The 22,500-nt window shown below is 42.9% G+C and overlaps 1 protein-coding gene across 2 annotated transcripts in view; it reads right to left on the bottom strand.

Moving 5' to 3' along the window:
• The window catches only part of efr3a (EFR3 homolog A (S. cerevisiae)), a 121,304-nt gene that overhangs the window by 36,495 nt on the left and 62,309 nt on the right, over positions 1 to 22,500 (bottom strand). For both annotated transcript variants that reach the window (XM_076300164.1, XM_076300165.1), the window contains exons 10-11: positions 21,637 to 21,772; positions 7,442 to 7,639 (exon numbers count right to left, since the gene is read on the bottom strand). In XM_076300164.1, coding sequence (XP_076156279.1) covers positions 7,442 to 7,639; positions 21,637 to 21,772 — 334 coding nt within the window. The remainder of the gene's footprint in view (positions 1 to 7,441; positions 7,640 to 21,636; positions 21,773 to 22,500) is intronic.

Here is a 22,500-nt window from a genome sequence, read left to right as displayed (position 1 = left end):
GGCGGAAAGGAGTTAAAAATTATTCATTAATTAATACTCTAATTAATTCAAAAATAATACATACTTTTGAATCGGGTTATAATAATATGGAAATGTGAAATTAAAGGAAATCCTTTGTAAACTCTATAATAGGCTATGTATTCATTAAAATATAAGCTACACACAATACACGTGATTTCCTGCGGGCAGCCAGAATATCTGGCGCGTTAGTTTCGTGGACGTGGAAGTAGAAGGCTGCGCAAACATGGAAAACTGGCTAAAAACAGGGACACTGTCCAAAAGGCCGAATTAAAGTGATCGAAGAGGAGAAGGGAGATATCAGAGCAGGAGACGGGTAACGATGGAGTGGGGGGCAGAATGATGGAGTTGGAGATGGAGCGCAGGGGGATAAAAGAAAGGAAGAGACAGAAAAGACTGCATGAAGAAAACGAAAGTATGATGAGGCATATAGCCCTAGTCTTCACGTGGATTGGGAGACAGACTGCTCAAAAGCTACAGTGTGTGGTTTGCAGTGAGGTGCTATCTAACCAGTCTAATGTCTCCACACTGTTTTTTTAGCGTGAGAGTTCATAGACCAGTTGCACATTTTGATTTTGATTTTGTTATCATGTAGGGCGGCTAATTAAACATGATGCCTGGAATGCGTCAATAGAATGTGTTAATCTTTTATGTGTTGGATGGTGGGGATACGCGAGCCGAGTCAGGATGTAGAAGGTGGTCCGCGGGAAAAAAGTTTGGGAACCGCTAATCTATAGTAACGTTCGCTTATCAGAGTTCTTGGATGATTGGATGAAGTTGGATTTTATTTCCACTGCTTGTATATAAAGATCAGATGGCTGTTTTGTGGAACAGGAGTTATGAGAGTCCAGGTGTCTTGGTACAGTGTCCAAAAGAGTCAGGAGTTATGAGAGTCCAGGTGTACAGAAGAGCGTCTTCCACACCTCACTTTGATTTATAAGCAAACTGTAGTGGGTCCAAGCTCTCTCCATGGTGATGAGCTCATCTGCAACAACTCTCTCCAGAGGATAGAGGGAAGCGCCACAGGTCTTCGCTTTGACTTTAGGTCGTTTGGGAACAGGTATGATGATCTGAAGTCAGTCATCGCTTTGACTTTAGGTCGTTTGGGAACAGGTATGATGATCTGAAGTCAGTCATCGCTTTGACTTTAGGTCGTTTGGGAACAGGTATGATGGTAGTTTCCTTCCATGCCCTGGGTACAAAGCTGGAAAAGTGTCATCACACCAGCTAGCTGAGGCGCACGCTCCTTTCAGATCCGTCCTTTCAGCCCATCCGGGCCAGGAGCTTAAAGGTGGAGGCCAGGAGCTTTGGTGGAATGGAGACAGGTAAAGATGGAGGCCACCCTCTGCTCCTCCACACAGATGTTCAGAGCTCATGGTGTGTGGGACCCAACCCTCCTCCACACAGATGTTCAGAGTTCATGGTGTGTGGGACCCAACCCTCCTCCACACAGATGTTCAGAGCTCATGGTGTGTGGGACCCAACCCTCCGCAGGACCTGCATTGTTGAACCTGCCATAGCAAGCATTCAGTTCCTCTGCAAAGGCAGCAGGCTCTGGGTATTGGATCGTGCCAGCATTCTGAGTCCTGCCCATCACGGTGTTTTTTTGTTTGTTTATTTATTTATTTTTTACAGGTCATGACCGTTTCAAATGAAAGTACAATAATTCATCGAGCAATACAAATCAGGAATGCACACATATAAAGACAATAAAGATCTCTTCACCCCAGGCCATCCCATGCAGCCCTATTGTTACTGTACGCAGACAATCAGTCCCCAAGTAGGTTATAATTATGAAACTGAAACGGTTCCTCTCTCAAATAGAAGCTAAGGGCTTCTAGGGGCATAAACTCCATTACACTGCTCATCTACTGTGCAAAGCTAGGGGGTTCCTCTGACACCCACTTTAATAAAATACATCTTCTAGCACAAAAGAGCAGATTTTAAGAAGTTTTAGCTGATTAGAAGGAATATCAGGAGGATGGTCTATACCAAGAATACAGAATAAGGGAGAGATGTTCAGTGCCTGCCCCATTATGTTACTGATTTCTTTAAGGACATCTTTCCAAAATGTGTGAATATGTACACAGTCGAATAGACAGTGGGCATATGAACCTTCCTCCATCTTACACTTATTGCAAAACTTTGATAGGTCTGGGTTCATTCTGTTCCTCTTCAATGGGGTGATATGTAGTTCATTGTCTTACAGAATACTGTATAACTTTGCGTAACTAAATTGGTAGGGTCAGTATTGTCAAGGAATATGTCATGGCGTGTGATTTGGGGGGGCATAGATGTTCAGAAACGACGTATATTCGTATACGTATGCTATTATATGCATGACATAAAAGGACCTGTTTTCTGACCAAACAAAAATGAACAAAACACACATAAACAAAACCCTAGCCCACCCCTTTGACACTTCCCTGACGTTGAAGTGCACACGATTGTGCATTTTGCACTAGAACCAGCGCTCCTACATATGAACAATTCAACAGCAAACATAGCAGCTGCGGGCTGAGCGCAGCATATCAGTTATCTTGTGAACAGTATGCGACATAATGATGTAGCCATAGCTAGTTGCTACTACACAGACTGCTGTGTGATAAACTTACAAAGTTTTTTCGCAGGCAATGGTAACACACAGCAACACATTATCCCAAGCCATTCCACATCAAAGATCAAAAGAGAACTAGACTGCATTTCCGGCGGGAAGTGTGCTTGCCCTGGTCCGGTCAGCAACGTGAGCGGACAGTGGCATACGCTATGCTGAACCTGGCTTGATCCAGACATTGTAACAGTGCCTTTCAATGTTGGAACAGTGGCAATATCTCAAAAGCTTTAGGAGAGGGCTATTCAACTATTGGCTTGCGGGTTGAATGCGATTTGTTGGATTTTACCTTTGGCCTGCCTTCGAATTTAGCTTCTATGACTGAGATCAAATCAATAAAATAAAATGACAGCAGTGATTGGCTGCAAAAAATAAATAATGTCACGCGTCTTGCGCCTCTCAAACTGGGCTATCAGGTAACCTACAGAGGAATTGAAATTATGAAATATGACCAAGGCATTAAAAATCTGCTTGTTTGTCAGGATACTTTTTCACTGATTTATTAAAAAAAATATATGAGCTATGAGTGTGAATGTTATATATTCCATCCCACAAATTATGTTTTACTGGTTTATTTGACAAATAATCTATATGGATTTGCTCTATAAAGACCTTATGTCTGTTTGGGATTGTTTTGTGAGCCTGGGGTTGTTTTGAGAGCCTATTGATGTAGCCTATCTCAGAATAAAGGAATAGCCTACTTCATATTACTCTAAACCACCGTCTGTAAATCAACTGTATACTACTGTCTACATTGCACTATATTTCTTGACCTGTCTCTTGACATGTTTCATCACCTTTCTATACTTTGCCTCACATTGCAACACAGCTCAGATCTTTGGTTGCTATGAAGGCCAGTCGTTCTAAATGGATGGTTGCTATGGCCAAAGGCCAGTTCTATCTCTGCCGTTGTCAAGCGGGCATATCATAGAATTCTGATTAACCTTATCTTATTTAAAACATCTCTATTTTACTTAGCCCACTTCCATACAGTGGGTCCCATTAAGAAGTGGCCACTTCATTCACGCTTACCGTGATTCACACAGCAGCATTATTAAATTAATCTGTCACCATACGCCTATGCCTACGTTTGCAAAGAAAACATTTTAATTTGATTCACATGAAACGTTACATTTCATGTACATGTTGACAATGAATAGGCTAGTTTTGGTTGTTGGTGGTGTTATTGCATCCCTTAGTTATGCCTACAATGCAAGTTCCCTCGGCGATTGGAAGCTCCTGTAGACAATAGTAGACGCATTTCAAAACATCGCGTTAGGAGTCCTTGCCACTTCTAAGCTGTTACAGACGTAGGTGCTACTTTTAGGGCTAAAGTGCTTCGTGAATTACTGTTAGTAAAAAAAAAAATAGCAGTCCTAAAGTTACACGTGACGAAGTTACGAGTGCAAGCATCTCATATCAAATGACCATGGCATTACGCTAAACAACATAAATCCCAATTAGCAACATAGCACTACATCTCCTCCTCTCTATAGCTAGCCACACAAGAAATTAATGATACTAAATCTCTGCTTAGCATGCTTCTCCGCTTAGCATTCTAATAACAGAAGGGGCACATTTATGTTGACCACTACAACATGACTCATTATGTCTGTAACGTTAACTGTATAAAACACTTACTTTCATAAAGGACGCACACCATCCAGCACATGGAAACCGATATTTTAGGTTCTTGGCCACAAACTCAAAACGTGTCTCTCTGAAGCCCTGTTCTAGAATCTTTGCTCTGAAGGCTGTGTTGCTAAGGCAACATCAAATAAACAAAATGACAGTCTTTCAGTATTAAATGTGTACGTGTGATTCCGAATGGATGTGTGTGGTTTGCAATTAGAATAAACAAGAAATAACATTTCCAATAATTTCCCATGATAAAATACATAATATTTGCACCTTCCTTACTTGTGAATCTCACACCATATTTCAAGTAGGCTACACTAGTGAAATGTAATACAACGTTGCCACCTAGCGTTCAGATAGTTCTAGGCTATTTAACATTAACGTGACATTGCTTGTTTATTCTTTCGTCAACTCCATGCTTTTAGGAAAACAATCTTTTTATCATAGTACCCTCTTCAATGAGCGATTACCAGCTCTTTTTTGTAACAGAGATAGCTGTTTATTGTCCCTAGGTTTACAGAAACACCTATTCATATTAATACGTAGCCTATGGAGTGCTGCCGTCACTGTTCATTACGGCCCAGAATGCCTTGCATGTCTTTACAACAAAACAACACAGTAAAACCTAAATGCCAGTAAACATATGCATTTGCATACTTGTAACATTTTTAATAATACTCTCCCATCATGATATTTAACAATAATGAAAAATTTAATTTGAATACCGTCAATGTGAAAACAACTCTATTATGTAAGCTATATATAGCTACTGTTCTCCTTGCTGTTTCAGTTCGTAAGTCCATACTATCCCATGGCAGAGCAAGGATTTCATGATTGGGCAAGGTTGCCCGGAGACATTGTGGCTGCCCAGAGACATTGAGCATACTTGGAAGGCATTGTGATAGAAGGTGAATGGTGTTAAGGTGAATGGGTGAGAGTTACCAAATACCTGTGGGTGGTTTACCAAATGATGGAAACTTTTGGAATATTTCTTTTTTTTTTTTAGCTTATGCACCCTCACACTGAAGTCCCCAGTTCATATACAAAATTTGGTATCGATATGTGACAGTGTTCCTGAGATATGGATGACTTCCTGTTTCGGAGCTTCGCCGCCGATTTCGTTTGGCTGTCACGGGCAAACGCTTTCGAAAATCAAAAATCCTTCCGGTAACTTTTGTGAGGCTTGGTCCAAGGATAATGTACGTCAAGTTTCGTGGCGTTCGGACCAAATTTGTGACCTGTGAAAATTTAGTTTCGCTTTCTTTTCAATCCAATATGGCGGACGAACGAAACGCCCACCTGACGTCATCTTCCCGACCAACTTACACCGGTACTGACCGGACGTTTTAAAGTTGGAACGGTGTCTCTGTCTCAAAGGGCCTAGGCGCTAGAGCTGACAAAAAATTAGGGTAGACGGGAATAATAAAACTTAAGAAGAACAATAAGTGTGCTGCTTTCAGCAAGCACACTTAATAAACATAACTAAATTCGATAACTAGTCATAACTAAATTCGAACGTATGGTTAGAACATGGCGACATCCACTGTAAATGTGATTTTTTTTTTTGTCCATCCGCTTTAGGTGATTTGGCAGCAATGTCCATTAACAAGCAATATTTAGAAGAAAAAAAAAATGGGTATGCCGCCGCTTGTCAGTAGCATTAATCACACTGAGTATCTATGTCACTGCCATTCTCTCCCCTAGTTTCTGCATCGTTTGTCGTGGATTTCAGCAGCGGAGAGATTGTTGGGTCAAAGAAAGTCTCTGCCTCCTCGGGCTTGTCAAACACTTCTCGCTTACCTTGAAAAATCACCTGTAGCTTTGCAGTAGGGAGCAGGCCATACCGTACACCAGGGAGATCCTTCATCTTCGCTTTGACATCCTTGAAAGCAGCCTTCCGACGAGCAACATCTGGAGGCCAATCCTGAAAAATGTGAACCCTGCGCTTTCGAAAGTATAGCTCGCCCTTCTCCTGTGATAGTCGAAGTATTTCGCGTCTGATCTGGTCATGATGCACCCGTACAATGATCGGCCGGGGGGGTCGATTGGGGTCCTTTGGTTTAGGCGCCAGGCTTCTATGAGCCCGATCATAGATGGGCAGTTGATTTGGCTGGACGGGCATTCCCAGGGTCTCGCTGAAAAAGTCCATAAATGCTGTCACCTGTGGTCCCTCAGTATCCTCCGGGATGCCTATCACTCGCAGGTTTTGGCGGCGGCGGCTGCGAGACTCCAGATCCTCTAGCCTCTCACATAGGTTAGCATTTTGCTTAGCCAGTTTAGCTGCGAAGCTTTCCAAAGTTGTTGTTCTCGAATCTACATCTCTCAGCGAGGTTTCAACATCATCCAGGCGGCCACCAATTGATAATACAGTCGTTTGCAGAGTGTTGATAGAAGTGTGTGTCTCTTCCCTGAACTTTTCAATTAGGCTAATCACGTTGGCTAATGTAGGTTCAGGATAGCCATCCCTGCTAGCGCTCTCCACATTGACACCGTTGCCTTTACTCGGAGTTTCACGTTCAGGGGTGTTTCTCTTTGACTTCGGCATTTCACAAGAAATATGCAATGTAATAGCCTATCAAGACGATTTTGCAGTCACAAAATATTAAGTTTGCATTAAATTATTGTCAAAAGTTTTAGGAGCTGGTCTGGGACATGTCTACTCTCTATCCATGCTCAGCAGCGCCCCCGCCCATCATGGTGTTAAGACACTTCCTAACCCTTACCCTAACCCTCTCATCTCGCCTGGGGAACCTTTCCTCCATTTTGTTCTTGTAATTAAGCTTGGCAAGCTTGATCTTATGCTTTAGCTCTTTTCTGAGATCTCTGACACATTGTGTGTCTCGGACACATTGTTTGTCATAATTTCAAATGTAGTCAGTGTTGTGTATTACTTATTACTTGTTACGAATTCGTAACGTAGCACGTGACACTGAACCAACTGCACGAGCACACACACACACAACCCAACCCTGTGTGTGTGTGTGTTAAGACACAGAGGCTGTATTAGATGTAAAGGGTATGTGTGTGTGTGTGTTTGTGTGTGTTGTGTTGTGTGTGTGTAGGTGTGTGTGTGTGTGCGTGTGCGTGTGCGTGTGCGTGTGTGTGTGTGTGTGTGTGCGCGCGCGCGTTTGTGTATGTGTGTGTGTGTCATTAAATGGGATTGGATGCACTAACCTATAGTCTGAATAATGGCATTCTGGACAATCCTTTCATCACTGTCTCTGGCGCGGGATGATGACACGCTGTCTCTGTCTCTAGCGCGGGATGATGACACGCTACTGCTGGATCCCCGTCTCCCATCAGCGAGCTCCCCATCCACAGACACGCGCAGGTGTTTCAGCAGTGTGTTAAACACCTCCAGCACAGTGGGGCCTACACACACACACACACACACACACACACACACACACACACACACACACACACACACACACACACACACACAACACAACACACGCACACGCACACACAACACACGCACACACAGACAGACGCACACGCACACAACACACACACAGGTGTTTCAGGAGTGTGTTAAAGACCTCTAGCACAGATACGCATATACAGACACACACGTTTCAGGAGTGTAGTACAGACCTTTAGCATGGTGGGACCTACACACACACACACACACACAATACACGCACACAACACACGCACACATACAAGCCTAGAAATCTACCATGTATGGACACAAACTACCTGCACACACACACACACCGACACCCACATAAGCCTAGAAATCTACCATATATGGACGCAAACTACCTGCACACACACACACAGTGGGTCTGATGTTGTTCCTCATAGTTATCAAACACAGGCTCTTTACCCAATCACACAATTGTGATTGGCTGTTTGCCCTGTCAATTAACTTACCCAACCAATCACACGCATCCGCTGACACATTTGTGACCCTGCAAGGCGAAACTGAATTCTTTCAATGACAAAATTGAAACAATTAGAGATAAGATTAATAACCAATCAGTCTCACCAGATATTCGTACTCCATTGCTGAACGGTAGCGAAAACATAATTGAATCACAGATGAGACGAACAACTTTGAATTCATTTACACCGATCGACATATTAGACCTCACTTCCACAATTTCCTCATCAAAATCTACAACTAGTCTACTAGATCCTATTCCTACTCATCTTCTGAAATCTGCTCTCCCTTTCTTGGACAATGCTTTGCTCCAGATCATAAATAACTCACTGCTGTCAGGGCATGTACCACAGTCGTTTAAGTTATCTGTTATTAAGCCATCCCTCAAAAAACCTACCCTTGACCCTAACGGCCTGGCCAACTATAGGCCTATATCTAATTTCCCTTTTCTGTCGAAAATACTACAAAAAATAGTGTCCAAACAAATAAGTGCCTTCTTACATATGAATAAAATCGAAGAATTATATCAGTCTGGTTTCAGAGCTCACCACAGTACTGAATCAGCTTTAGTTAAAGTTTTTAATGACATCCTCATTGCTGCCGATAATGGACATATATCAATTTTAGTCCTCCTGGACCTCAGTGCTGCCTTCGACACCATAGACCATGACATCATACTCCACAGGCTTGAACATTCGATAGGCATTAAAGACTCAGCACTCGCTTGGTTTAGATCATACCTTTCTAACCGCAGACAATTTGTACAGGTTCACAATAAACCGTCTATCCAGACTATGGTAAAATATGGGTGCCTCAAGGCTCAGTACAAGGGCCCCTGTTATTTTCTCTCTATATGCTTCCCCTAGGCTCTGAAATTAGGAAACATGGCATTAAATTTCATTCTTATGCACAACTATACCTTTCCGTAAAACCTGACGAATTAACTCCGTTAGCCAAACTTGACACATGTATAAGAGATATAAAGACATGGATGACAAATAATTTCCTGCTTTTGAACTCCGATAAAACAGAAGTCATGATTGTAGGTCCTAAAAAGATGAGGGACAACCTATCCTCATCACAGGCTACATTTACTGATCTTCGACTATCCTTATCCACAAGTGTTTTAGGAGTTACAATTGACCAAGACCTATCAATAAGTAATCACATAAAACAGATTACCAAAACTTCATTCTATCACTTAAGGAACATTTCAAAGATAAGGAAGTCCTTATCCTTACCAGACGCTGAAAAATTAATCCATGCTTTTGTAACCTCAAGGATTGATTATTGCAACGCTTTGTATGCTGGCTGCAATAACACCTGTCTAAAGAACTTACAGCTTATACAAAATGCAGCTGCTCGCACACTCACTAGAACTAAAAAATATGAACATATTTCCCCTATCCTGGCATCTCTACATTGGCTGCCTGTTAAAAGTCGCATTGACTTCAAAGTATTACTTCTAACGTACAAAGCCATTAAAGATCTCCCAGTCTCATATAACCCACCCAGACCGTTACGATCACAGAATACTGGCCTTCTTGTAATTCCAAGAATCTCAAAAACGACAGTAGGTGGCAGAGCTTTTAGCTATCACACACCCCTCCTCTGGAATAATCTACCCTCCTCAATTCGATTAGCAGACACCCTCCCTATTTTTAAATCTAGACTTAAAACATACCTCTTTACTGCCTCCCATAGTTAGGTATGGTGCGGTGTGGAACTTCACCCATCTCGGGGATTTTGGAATGGACCACCCTGCTGAGTCCTCGTGTGACTGGCACCCCAGTGGCGCGTGAGATGGTGGTCACTGACCATACCTGCGCTGGTGTTGACTACCCCTCACCATGCCTTAGTTATGCTGCTATAGCATAGTACTGTCATGGACTTCTCATGTGCCATGCCGTACAACCCCCTCCCCTCCCCTCTCTTCTCTCTCCTACCCTCTTTCTCTCAACTCTTCCTCTCTTCTCTTCTCACTATGATTTACTGTAACAATATATAGCACTACTGATCACTTCTTGACATTAACCACATTGATTTCAAGTAATACTAACCCATTCTACATTTCTCTTTCTTCTCCCTTACTGTACCTCACTTGTGAGGTATATCATCACCAGTCATCAACCATCCGTGTGCCTGGCCCTCCTCTTACCCATCCCACCTGAAGTCCCATCCTTGACTGCTGTATTACTGCCCCCCTACCTGGATTCCTGGCCCGTACAGCCCCATCACCTGCCTATGACAACTCTGCCCGGATTCTGGCCTGTCTGCTGACCCACCACTGGCCCCCTCATAACTTTCTTTCCTGGACAATTCCGACGCCGGACTATTGCACTTTCTCTCACTAAATCATGATTATGCTTTATCATACCGGACACGTAATCACCCCACCTTCTGTAACTTTCACCTCAGGTGCTTTAAACACCATGTCCTATTCTCCACACCTGACTGTCATATGCATTTGTCATTGTTTATAGACCTTACTGTCCGTATTGACCCAAGGCAGATGGGTCAGGCCCTTGAATCGTGGATCTGCTCGAGGTTTCTTCCTATATGTATCTCCCGTTTTTCCTCGCCCCTGTTACCCATGGGCCTTCCTTCCTTCCTTTCTTTCTTCCTTTTCTTTTCTCCCTCTTTTCTTTTTCTCTGATTGCCTACATTCTGTAAAGCGCCATGATACATGTGTAATGTTTTGGCGCTATATAAGCACAATAAATTGAATTGAAATTGAACGTTTTGACTGTTAAACCCTGACTTTATTTAGGTGAAGATTCAACACATTAGCAGTCATTCCCTTTGTCTACGCCGCTATAAGGTTTTACGGTAGAGCTAAAATTTACTCATTACTCGTTACTCAATGTGTCAGCTCTCTATCGTTCTTGGCAGATGTAACCGAATATGAATGTGAAAGAATTGCCTTTCAGAGCACGAACGGTCCAAAGCACCAACTTTTAGAAATATCCTGGTGTTACGTAAAGTTTTCCATTTACGTAACACATTTTAAAAGTAGGCCTATACACAATCTGTGTACACAGAACTTCCTCTCCCCTTACTTCCCCCGACATACATTAATTATATTCTATAGTGACACCTTACAACAATCCCAGGTATTAACTAGGGGGCAGAAAAAGACACTCACTCGGTGGATAAAACTAGACATAGTCAGTCATCCGCTTCAAAGTCACGCTGTAAGGCTAATAATAGCTGTGTCCTCACAATATCGCACGTGACAATTTACTTAAAAAGGTGATTTTCTCCTCTTCTGGCGTATCGTGACAGGAGAACCATGCCAACTTTGCATGCGGTTATCTTAGCGATACTTTTTGCTATACCCTCAATATACATATCGTTGGAAAGCTTAGTTAATGGCCGTTCATGTGAGCACAATAACTTAATTTTGTACATTTTACCAAAGCGACTGGTTTCGCCTTGCAGGGTCACATTTGATTGACCACTTGTCAATGCAGTGCGTGCTGATTTCTGATTGGCTGTTTGCCTTGTCAATCAACCTACCCAACCAGACTGGGCGGTGAGCATGTGGAGTTAAAGCGTAACTCTCGCCAGAATGCAACCTGAATGTACCCCAACCTAGGGTCATAATTAAGATGGTAGTTAGGGTCTTTAATTAGGACGGTAATTAGGGTATTTAATTAGGAAAGTAATAAGGCTATTTTAGGATCATAATTAGGACGGTAATTAGGGCCATAATTAGGATGGCAATTAAGTATAAGTAAGTAAGTATATATACTCTTTTGATCCCGTGAGGGAAATTTGGTCTCTGCATTTATCCCAATCCGTGAATTAGTGAAACACACTCAGCACACAGTGAACACACAGTAAGGTGAAACACACACTAATCCCGACGCAGTGAGCTGCCTACTACAGCAGCGCTCGGGGAGCAGTGAGGGGTTAGGTGCCTTGCTCAAGGGCACTTCATCCGTACCTACTGGTTGGGGTTCGAAGCAGCAACCCTCTGGCTACAAGTCCGAAGCACTAACCAGTAGCTGCCCCAATTAGGGTTAATTAGTACATAATTAGGGTCTTTTTGTGAATGTACCCAAACCTAGGGTCTTTAATTAGGACGGTAATTAGGGTCTTTTTGTTTAAAAGCATAATTAGGATGGTAATTAGATAGATAGATAGATAGATGGATAGAAAGAAAGATAGATAGATACTTTATTGATCCCCAAGGGGAAATTCAGAGTGGGGTTAAAATTAGGGTCTTTTTGTTTATGAGTCAAACTTGTGTTTAAAAGAATAATTAGAATGGTAATTAGGATCTTTTATGAATGTACCCGAGACAGACCGTATTGTCGTTTTCGGGTAAAATGGCCTTTTGAATGGGAGTGCTAGGGACACTATTATTTTGATGCGATCATACTATCAAATAGCTATTTTTAAAACACTAAGAAGGCTGGACACCACATGACATGAAGTATCACCTGGGTCTCTACACATGAACTCCAGCATTGACAACATTGTTTGTGTACACAGAGTTTAATAAAAAGAAAGGTTTTGAGAAACCAATCACTATAGTGATTATAGTGATATAGTAGTGTCCCTAGCACAACCATTCAAAAGGCAATTTGGCCCAAAAACGACAATACGGTCAATCTTATAAGTAGCGCTTCCATCCTAACTGCTTTTAAACAAAGGTTTGACTCGGGTACATTCACGAAAAGGCCGTAGGTTGCACTCTGGCGAGAGTTACGCTTTAACCCACGTGTGATTGGCTGTTTGCCCTGTCGATCAACCTACCCAACCAGAGATTGGGCGGTGAGCATGTGGGGTTAACCCAGGTGTAGGCACCACCCCTATGAGAAGACGCAGGTCCTGATGGAGAGGAAGAAAAAGAGAGAGAGAGAGAGAGAGAGAGAGAGAGAGAGAGAGAGAAGGGACAAAGAAGAGAGTGTATGTGTGTGTGTGTGCATGGGTGTGTGTGCGTGCGTGCCGCGGGGGGGGGGGGGTCAGAGACAGAGAAAAGTGGCAAAAAAGAGAGAAATGGACATAAGTGACAAGGACACACATGCACACATGCACACACACACACACACATGCACACACACACATGCTGCTGAGATAAAACAAGGAAAGGATGAAAACAGAGAGAGAAAATAAAGTCACACACACACACACACTCACATACACAACTTCATACACACTCTCTCACAGACATATACACTCTTTCTCACTCTTGGTGAAGTATTCAGCTTAGTAATGAGTGATCCTTCCACTGAATTAGTCCTTGCGTAGTTTGTCCACCAGAGGGAGCACAGCAGCTATGAATCTAAGCTGGCCACTGTACATACAGTGGGCAGTGTTTCGACTTGGCCAGCTTCACTCGCGGTCCGCGCGTGGGATCACGCGGTATCACGCGACTTTAATTTGTATTTTCCCAGTGAGACGCTGCAACAACCCAAACAACCGGTAGATGGCTCAAGTGAGAAGAGTGTCTCGTAAAAAGAAATGGAGCCTGGAAAACCCTACACAGACTTCACTACAGACTTTAGCAGACTGGTTTAGAAATAATTTAATAGCCAGAAATATGCCTGCCCTGCCCTAATAAAGAAATATTTGGTTAACTGCGAGTGAATCCCGTTTGCAGCCGTAGAAGAAACGCAGGACAAATTAAACATTCTGGTTTTCTCCGAGTGCAACGATGATAGACAGACATCATTTGGACAAAATATAGAGCATATTAACCTCCGTTGCTCAGCCAAATGCCTTCCTGTTACGTCCTGTTATCACGGAGTTACAGGCGATAAACGATTTTTTAAGGTCACAAGTTTACTTCATTAGCGGTTTATTTTTTTGATTATTAAAGAGTGTTTTTCATTTAAAGGTTTGAGTTCGTGCTTATTCAGTAGAGGATTTAGTGCTCTTCCCAATCCCAGACGTTCACATTGCATGTTTGTTTGTAATGCATGCAACCGCGAGATAGGCGACGCGTTTGACGGCAATGAGTTGTGAACGGACATGAACCAAGCCCAGCAGCAATCTAGGGACTGTTCGTTATTTATTGAAGGGGCCACCGGAGGAATTTTTAGTGCTTCAGTCAAAAATTGCATGACCCTCCCTTGCCTGCTAGAAATTGTTCAATGACCCTCCGACAGAATTGTTAAAGACATGACCCTCCCCTTGCCAATTGTCGCATGTCTTCCGCCCGAGCTGCTTTGCGCCACAGCCACACACTGTGATAACGTTCTTAAATCCATCTTTCGTGAGCTTGCATGCTACCAGTCCTTCCTTTTCAAATGTGTTGCGCCTGTTTGCACAATTTCACAAATAATCATATGTGATTAATAATATGACAAATAATCCCTGTGCATGGGGACCGAAACAATGCATGCCAACTTTTTCCGTGTTTATCACGTATTTTAACTTTCCCCCGCTGTCTTGCCGTAGAATAGGCTATCCCAGATTATAATACTCTCATAACAACCCTGCCATTGGGCCTGTCTCTGTGTTGCCCTGTTGCTACCCCTTGCCCTTCCAACGAAACAGATGTCTTCAAATCATCGTTTTCCTTACTTGAATGTCATAAACATACAACTTTATGCAGCAGAATTACGCATAGGCTACTTGGAACATAACACATTTGACAAAGGACAGATGTATCGTAACACCCCCAATTATCACCACTTTTGTTCAGAAATTCTAAAACAACGATGTTTTTTAACACTTCAAAATAACATTTGCTAAATTAACCTTACATTTTCAGTAGCCATAGGTGTGTAGATTTGAACAAAATCTGGTTTGGTTCTTAACGGCACATGGACGGTTAGACCGAGAATTCTTGTCATGAAATTAAAATTCCACTGGACCTCCAAGCGGTTGTGTACACGCAGCCTTTACAACACTGTTTACAGCTCTTTGAGTCACGGTAAAATGTCATTTTTGGTACATAGCTAATTTAGATACACCTATGGTGTGGGTGGTTGCGTCTCTTTAGGAGTCCGCTGTCTTGGTTTGTATAGAAATGGATATAAGTGACACGTACACGCAAGACGGTGGAAATACGGGACCGACGGTAGGGGGAGTTCCGATATGTTGCTAGTGACAAAATATTAACTTTCAGTGTTTTACGATGTCTTTGTCATGGGGAAGTGTTTTTCCCCATGTATTTATTCTAGGCTACTGTCAGTGACTGCCGTGAGAGAAGCGGGTTCTGTGTTTCGTTCATGTCAGTGACTGACGAGAGAAGCGGTGTCTGTGTTGTGTTGCATTGCGTTGCGTTAATTTATTTTCATTGGGCATACCGTGCCGTGCCGTCCACAGCTCTTCAGTTCTGAATCTTGGAAGCTTGCAAGCTGAAGCTTGGCCTCACAGATGCGCTCGTGCCTTAGATCAGGGGTCCCCAACCTTTTACGTACCATGGACCGGTTTGATTCCCATTTTTTTTTCACGGACCGTGGGGGGGTTTCGGGAGTTCCATGTTCCATATGTGTTGTGCATGCATTACTTGAAAAGAACTAGCTCCAGTTATGTATGAACAGTGAAGGTAACGAACTCTTAAAAACGTGAAAAACGTGAACTTGAAGAAGTGAAAATGGAACAATATGAACAATGAAAATTGAACAACTTGAAGCTACATCTATCAAGTGTGAAAATGCTTAACAAAATATGGGAACAAAACATGGGAACTAAACGTGCATTACGAATATAATCAGTGGGAGCCCTGTGCTTGTTTCCCTGCAACAAGACAGTGACACCCTCAGTGTGTTTGAAATGTCCAGTCGATTGCGCAATTTGGTTTTAGTTGCAGTCATTGCAGAAAACCCGGCCTCGCATAGATACGTGGTTGGAAATGGTAGCAACGTTTTCAGCGCTTTTACGGCTATCTCGGGATATTCTGCTTTGGTTTTGATCCAAAAACCCGCCAGAGAGGTTTCCTCATACACACTTTTAAGACCACCGTCATTTGCAATTTCGATCAACTGCTCTTCCTCCTGCGCTGACATGTTAGGACTATTCGGGATATGGACAAATGGGTTGCAGACCCACTCATTGGTTTGCCGTGGATCTTTGGAGGATGGGAAGTAGCCTAACGCTCAAACTCATTTGAAAGCGCAACAAGGTGATCGCGCACCAGCTGCAAGAGAAAGGGCCCTGCCTCAGTCTCTCCCAAAACCCCCACTACTGTTTGGAACATATCAAATACACCCCGTCCCCATTCGTCCCCACAAATCAAGCTTGGCTTTAAATGCAGCGACTTTATCTGCCAGTTTAAAGACAGTCGTCATTCTCCCCTGGAGTGACAGGTTGAGGTCATTAAGCAACCCGAATATGCCACATCAGTCCTCATCACTAAAATGTGCAGCTAACGGTGACTTTTTTTCTGTAAGAAATCTCTGCAGCGGCTCTCGCAACTTAAACACCCTGGCCAGTGTCTGCTAAAGATGCTTGTTTTTTGTTGCTCATTCTAGCAGTTTAGCTAACTTCGTGTGACACTACCGTTCGCCAAGAACTGATCAAGTGAAGTGAGCTGACCTGAGGCTGCGCAGCGCTGAAGGCAATATGTAAAGTGTTGAAGGCGGGACAGACGTAAGAAAATAGACCTTGCAAAATGCAAACATGCGTGCAATCAAACAACTGCATATAGGCCTATGCCATGTAAAAACGTTACATTATTGCGAATTAAATTGAGTTTAGTTTGCATGCATTTTTTTAAAACTCATGTCGTAGGCTACGGCCCGGTTAGGAATGTACGGGCCGCGGCCCGGTGGTTGGGGACCGCTGCCTTAGATGGCAGGAAAAATCTTCAGCCTATTAACTGACCACCCGATTCATGTTGGCTGGGGGGGAAGGGGGGCCATCAGACATTTGTGACCAGTTAATCCGGCCCTGCCCCCCAACAAATCACACCTTCCCACCTCTGACAGCTTAAAAGAACTCACAGACCTATTCACAAACCTGCGGCATTTTGCCGTGTTTTGAAATCCTATGCAGCTTTCAATAGTGAGGAAGCAATTTTGCATTGTAGGCATAACTAACATGCAATAACGCCACCAACAACAACCAAAACTAGGCTAATCATTGTCAAAATGTAAATTAAATGTAACATTATTGTGCATCAAATTAAAATGTTCTCTTTTGCAAACGTAGGCATAGTAACAGAATAATTTAATAATGTTACAAAGATACTACATCAATCCGTATGTTTCATTAGGCTACTAGGCTATTTGTTTTGCCTTATTATTGATTCATTTAGGCTAGGCCTTTTTATTCAGGGGCCGTATTCACAAAGAATTTTAAGGCTAAAAGTAGCTCCTAACTGGCGAATTTAGGAGCCACTCCTAAAAATAATGGGCGTGTCACTCCTAACTTTAGGACTCCTAATTTTTTTCACAAAAAGTAATTCACGAAGCATTTTAGACCAAAAGTATAGCACCTAAAAGTCTGGGACAGCTTAAAAGAATTCGAGAGGACTCCTAACTCACTAAGACCTATTCATAAACAGCTTTTTGTGGCATTTTACGCTGCGATGTTTTGAAATGTGCTATGCGGCAACAGGAGCTTCCAATCGCGAGGGAACAATTTTGCATTCATAAAAGGAATGCAATAACGCCACCAACAACAACCAAAACTACTCATTGTTAACATGTAAATTAAATGTAACATTTCATTGTGAATCAAATTAAAATGTTCTCTTTGCAAACGTAGCCTAGGCATATGGTGACAGATTAATTTAATAATGTTGCAAAGGTACTGCATCAATCCATAGGCCTATGTTTCATTAGGCTACTAGGCTATTTGTTTTGCCTTACTCTTTATTCATTTAGGCTAGGCCTTTTTATTCAGTTATTAATCATCTTCCGTCCTTCTCACTACTTGTGTAGCGCACGCATTCTCCGACCTGTCACCTGTCACTCATCATCGGAAGGGAGGTGTTTGGAATCATTCCCGCGCTACAATCGTCAGCCAATCAAGGTGGTCACTTCAGTCAAGCTCGTGCATGAGTGATGACGTCATCCATAGCAACGAAGACTCACCAAAGAATGTTACTTCTATACTTTGGACTCACTCCTAGTTTAGGAGTTGTCTGAAAGGCTTTGTGAATAACTTTTAAGAGAAAACTCCAAGCTAAAATCTTTTAGTGCGATTTAGGAGTAGCCTACTCCTAGTGGTAAGATAAAAGCCTTTCTGAATAGCCTACGGCCCCAGTTATTCATCATCTTCCGTCCTTGTGTAGCGCACGCATTCTGAGACCTGTCACCTGTCACTCATTATCGTAAGGGAGGTGTTTGGAATCATGCCCGCGTTACAATCATCAGCCAATCAAGGTGGTCACGCTTGCCCATTTACACAAATTAATGGTCGAATATTACTGATGATCATTGTTATTTAAGAACATGCAGTGTGCGTAGGGCACCAAAAACATCTTGCTCGTAAAAAAAGCATCATACCGCACATTGTGGCGGGTCTGTTATTTACTGTAGGCTGCGCAAACCACAGGGCAAGCCTGCATTCGAGGCCTCCTGTTGAAGAATTGTATATAAAGCCTGCGCTAACAGTAATCCTCCTGCCCCTGATAGGCCTACCACAGCTGTGGATATGTGTGGAATGTTCAAGTAATAACACAATTTGTAAAGACAAATGTGTCTCAATTGACCGATCCCAAGCCCCTCCTCCCATTGTCAGTCCCATAGTTACTGTTGCTAAGTCGGACAAGTTTGCAGGAAAGTGTGGGAGAACGCCGTCGGTCTCCATAGGTTAACATGGCAAAACTCGACCCCCTACCTGATAGCCCCAAATATATTTGCATCTTTCTAAAACTACTTTTCCATGTCTCACCTGCATAAAATATAGTATAAACACAGATATGTGTGCATTGACTTAGAATAAATGGGGTTTACTGCCTGGTCGGAACAAATGAAACAGGTGTTTCAATCGTCCCGCCATAGACATCTAGCATTATAGGCTGTTTTGCATCCATTACAAACAAACATGCAATGTGAACGTCTGGGATTGGGGAGAGCACTAAATGCTCTACTGAATAAGCATGAAGTCAAACCTTTAAATGAAAAACACTCTTTAATAATCAAAAAAAAATAAACCGCTAATGATGTAAACTTGTGACCATCAAAAATCGTTTATCGCCTGTAACTCCGTAACAGGAAGGCATTTGGCTGAGCAACGGAGGTTAATATGCTCTATGTTTTGTCCAAATGATGACTGTCTATCATCGTTGCACTTGGAGAAAACCGGAATGTTTCATTCGTCCCCCGTTTCAATCGTCCCGGTTGTACCCTAGGCTATTATTGCGTTTGTTGAAAAAATGATCATTAGCTTATTTCTGTGAACAGTCTTCTATCCCAAGTTAAACATGGCAAGGTAGCAAAGCTAAAAGTAGGCTTATTCTTGTTGTGTGTAAGGCGATACGTGATTGAAGGTGTAGGCCTACTGTAGCCTTTTGCGCGTCTTTCGTATGATGCGAGTTCAGTTCCTGCAAGGTAGGTATAATTTTTTGCGTAGGCTTATGTTGTCGTTTCATCAGTGGAAACCAGATTTAGTTATGTTTTTGTGTGTAGTTATGAACACAAATAAAGGCAACATTTTTGTACACACTCAGATTTCTTTACTGAAAAGTAGCTATCCAAAGTTATGCAAAGTTAGGCCTATGCTATGTGTGTTAACGTTTCACACGGTCAGGATATCGGATGTCACTTCTACAAGTATCTCAGGCTTATCTTTGAACCTTTTTGAGCTCTTTAGTTATTTAGTTACTTAGGCTACTCACAAAAGAAGCATTATAGCATTCGCATAACCGGCGTATTACAGAACGGACACTAGTTTCAAAATTGACCGAGGTCCTCCGAAGTCCTCATTGTGACATATTAAAAGGGGGCGTGGCTTGGGATCGGTCAATTGTCCCCCGCTGACCACCTCACACATTTCTCTAGATTTTGCAACGAATTTACATGACACATTGCCATAAAATATGCCAGTTTTAGGACACAGAATAATGTTTGTAATGATACCAGTTAGGCCTACGTTTAACAGTAACAAGTGTAATGAGCTATTCATTGTCGAAGGTGCATGGTCAAGTGAAATTCTTACTTTGGAAAACAAACATTTGCCGATATCATCGCCGATCATCAGAATATTGCTCTGGACTGCAGGTAACTTGTTAAGCCAGTGGTTCTCAAACTTTTATTTAATTCCCCACTTTGATCAAGGGGCGACTGATCATAGTGGAGATAACGTGTTATCCCGAGGCCTTTGCCAGTCAGCATCTCCGACGGTAGTCTACCCTATTAAAAATATAAGTTTTCAATGTCCCAAACGGAGAGACATAGGCCTAGGCTACTTTATTGTTTTTAACTATCTCTATGCTACTCACAAAAATGTAGGCATGGGGACATGATGAAGTAGGCTATCCAACTGTCATGTGTTAAATTATTGTGATTACGTGCCAGTGGTTTTCAAACATGCTTGACTCGGACATCTAACTAAATGCAACAGGCTCATATCGTCCTCGCATTCGCAAAATGAGGACCAGTGTTTTGTCAAATTGCAAATAGCTATTCGTTTTAACGAATTTTTATGATAGTACGCTTTTTGTATAGGCTACTATCTTAATCTTGGAATATCGGGAGGGAAGTGGCGCGTCTGTAGTCAGCCAAATATGAATGTAATTCTGCGGCATAAAGCAGATGTATTTGTTTATTGTACAGAAAAATAAAAATGACATGTCAAGCAGTCAATTGACTACATTGCAGTCAAGAAGTAGGGCAAATTAAGACACTGTTTTGATTTGCGTAGTTGCATTGCCCCCAACACTGACAATAACATAGCAGATTTCGATTTTCGCTACCACAGTGTAGTCAAGCCTTAAGCCATACCCAAGTAGCCTTAATCGAGGTAATGTTTAATTATGCATGATTTATTTTGTTATTGAATTCGTAGGCTGGGATTCCTCTCGGTAACAATTATGTTTGGTAGCCTCCTGCTTTTTCAGAAGGGGCGGCAGTCAGGCTACTGACAGAGCGATGTACAGTGGCAGAGCGACGCACAGTGGCTGAAAGTGGTACTAAAGCTTCACGCAGCTTCACGCCTCGTAATGCGCGACTGAAGTGGCCATTTGAAAGCGATGCCCACTGTACAACTCTCTATCACACACACACACACACACCACTAAAACTCTCCATCACACACACGCACACACACAGCACTGTACATACAACTCTCCATCAAACGCACACACACACACACACCACTGTACATACAACTCTCCATCAAACGCACACACACACACACACACACACACACACACACACACACACACACCACTGTACATACAATCTCATTCAGCCTTTCTCTCATCATGGAGGCTCTTGCTTCTCCTGTGTGTGTGTGTGTGTGTGTGTGTGTGTGTGTGTGTGTGTGTGTGTGCGTGTATATATCTACAGAGACACACACACACACACACACACACACACACAGACACTCTTAAACAGCCCTACACACTTACCCACGGAACCCTTGGCTGCGATGGCGACGGTTTCCAGGAGCACTTGGACGATTCCGGCCCGGACACGAGGGGTGTTCTTACTGTGTGTGTCCAGATGCCCCAACACCTGCTGTATCACATGGTGCGAGTGCTGCGCCTGTTCACACACACACACACACACACACGCGCACACACATATACACGCACGCACGCACACACGCGCACGCACACACGCACGCACACACACGCACACACGCACACGCGCGCACGCACACACACACACACACACACGCGCACACACACATATACACGCACGCACACATATACACGCACGCACACACACATATACACGCACGCGCACACACACACACACACACACACACACACACACACGCACGCGCACACACACACACATATACACGCACACACACACACGCACGCACATATACATGCACGCACACACACACACATATACACACGCACGCACACACACACACACACACACACACACACACACACACACACACACACACACACACACACACACACACATATACACGCACACACACACACATAAATATACACACACACATACACACACAAACACACACGCACGCACACGGACGCACGCACACACACATACGCGCACCCACACACACAAGCGCACACCCACACACACACACACACACACACACACACATTTTAAATACACACCCACCCATACATATTTAAACACATACACACACATTTTAATTACACACCCACCCACACATATTTAAACACATACACACACATTTTAAATACACACCCACCCACACATATTTAAACACATACACACACATTTTAAATACACACCGACCCACGCATATTTAAACACATACACAC

This window comes from Alosa pseudoharengus, unplaced genomic scaffold, assembly GCF_046254945.1.
Source record: "Alosa pseudoharengus isolate Yale_2024_CS ecotype anadromous, Long Island Sound unplaced genomic scaffold, YU_APseudo_1.1 YU_APseudo_1.1_scf_22, whole genome shotgun sequence".
Classification (NCBI taxonomy): Eukaryota; Metazoa; Chordata; class Actinopteri; order Clupeiformes; family Clupeidae; genus Alosa; species Alosa pseudoharengus.
This window is presented reverse-complemented; position numbering and strand designations above follow the sequence as displayed.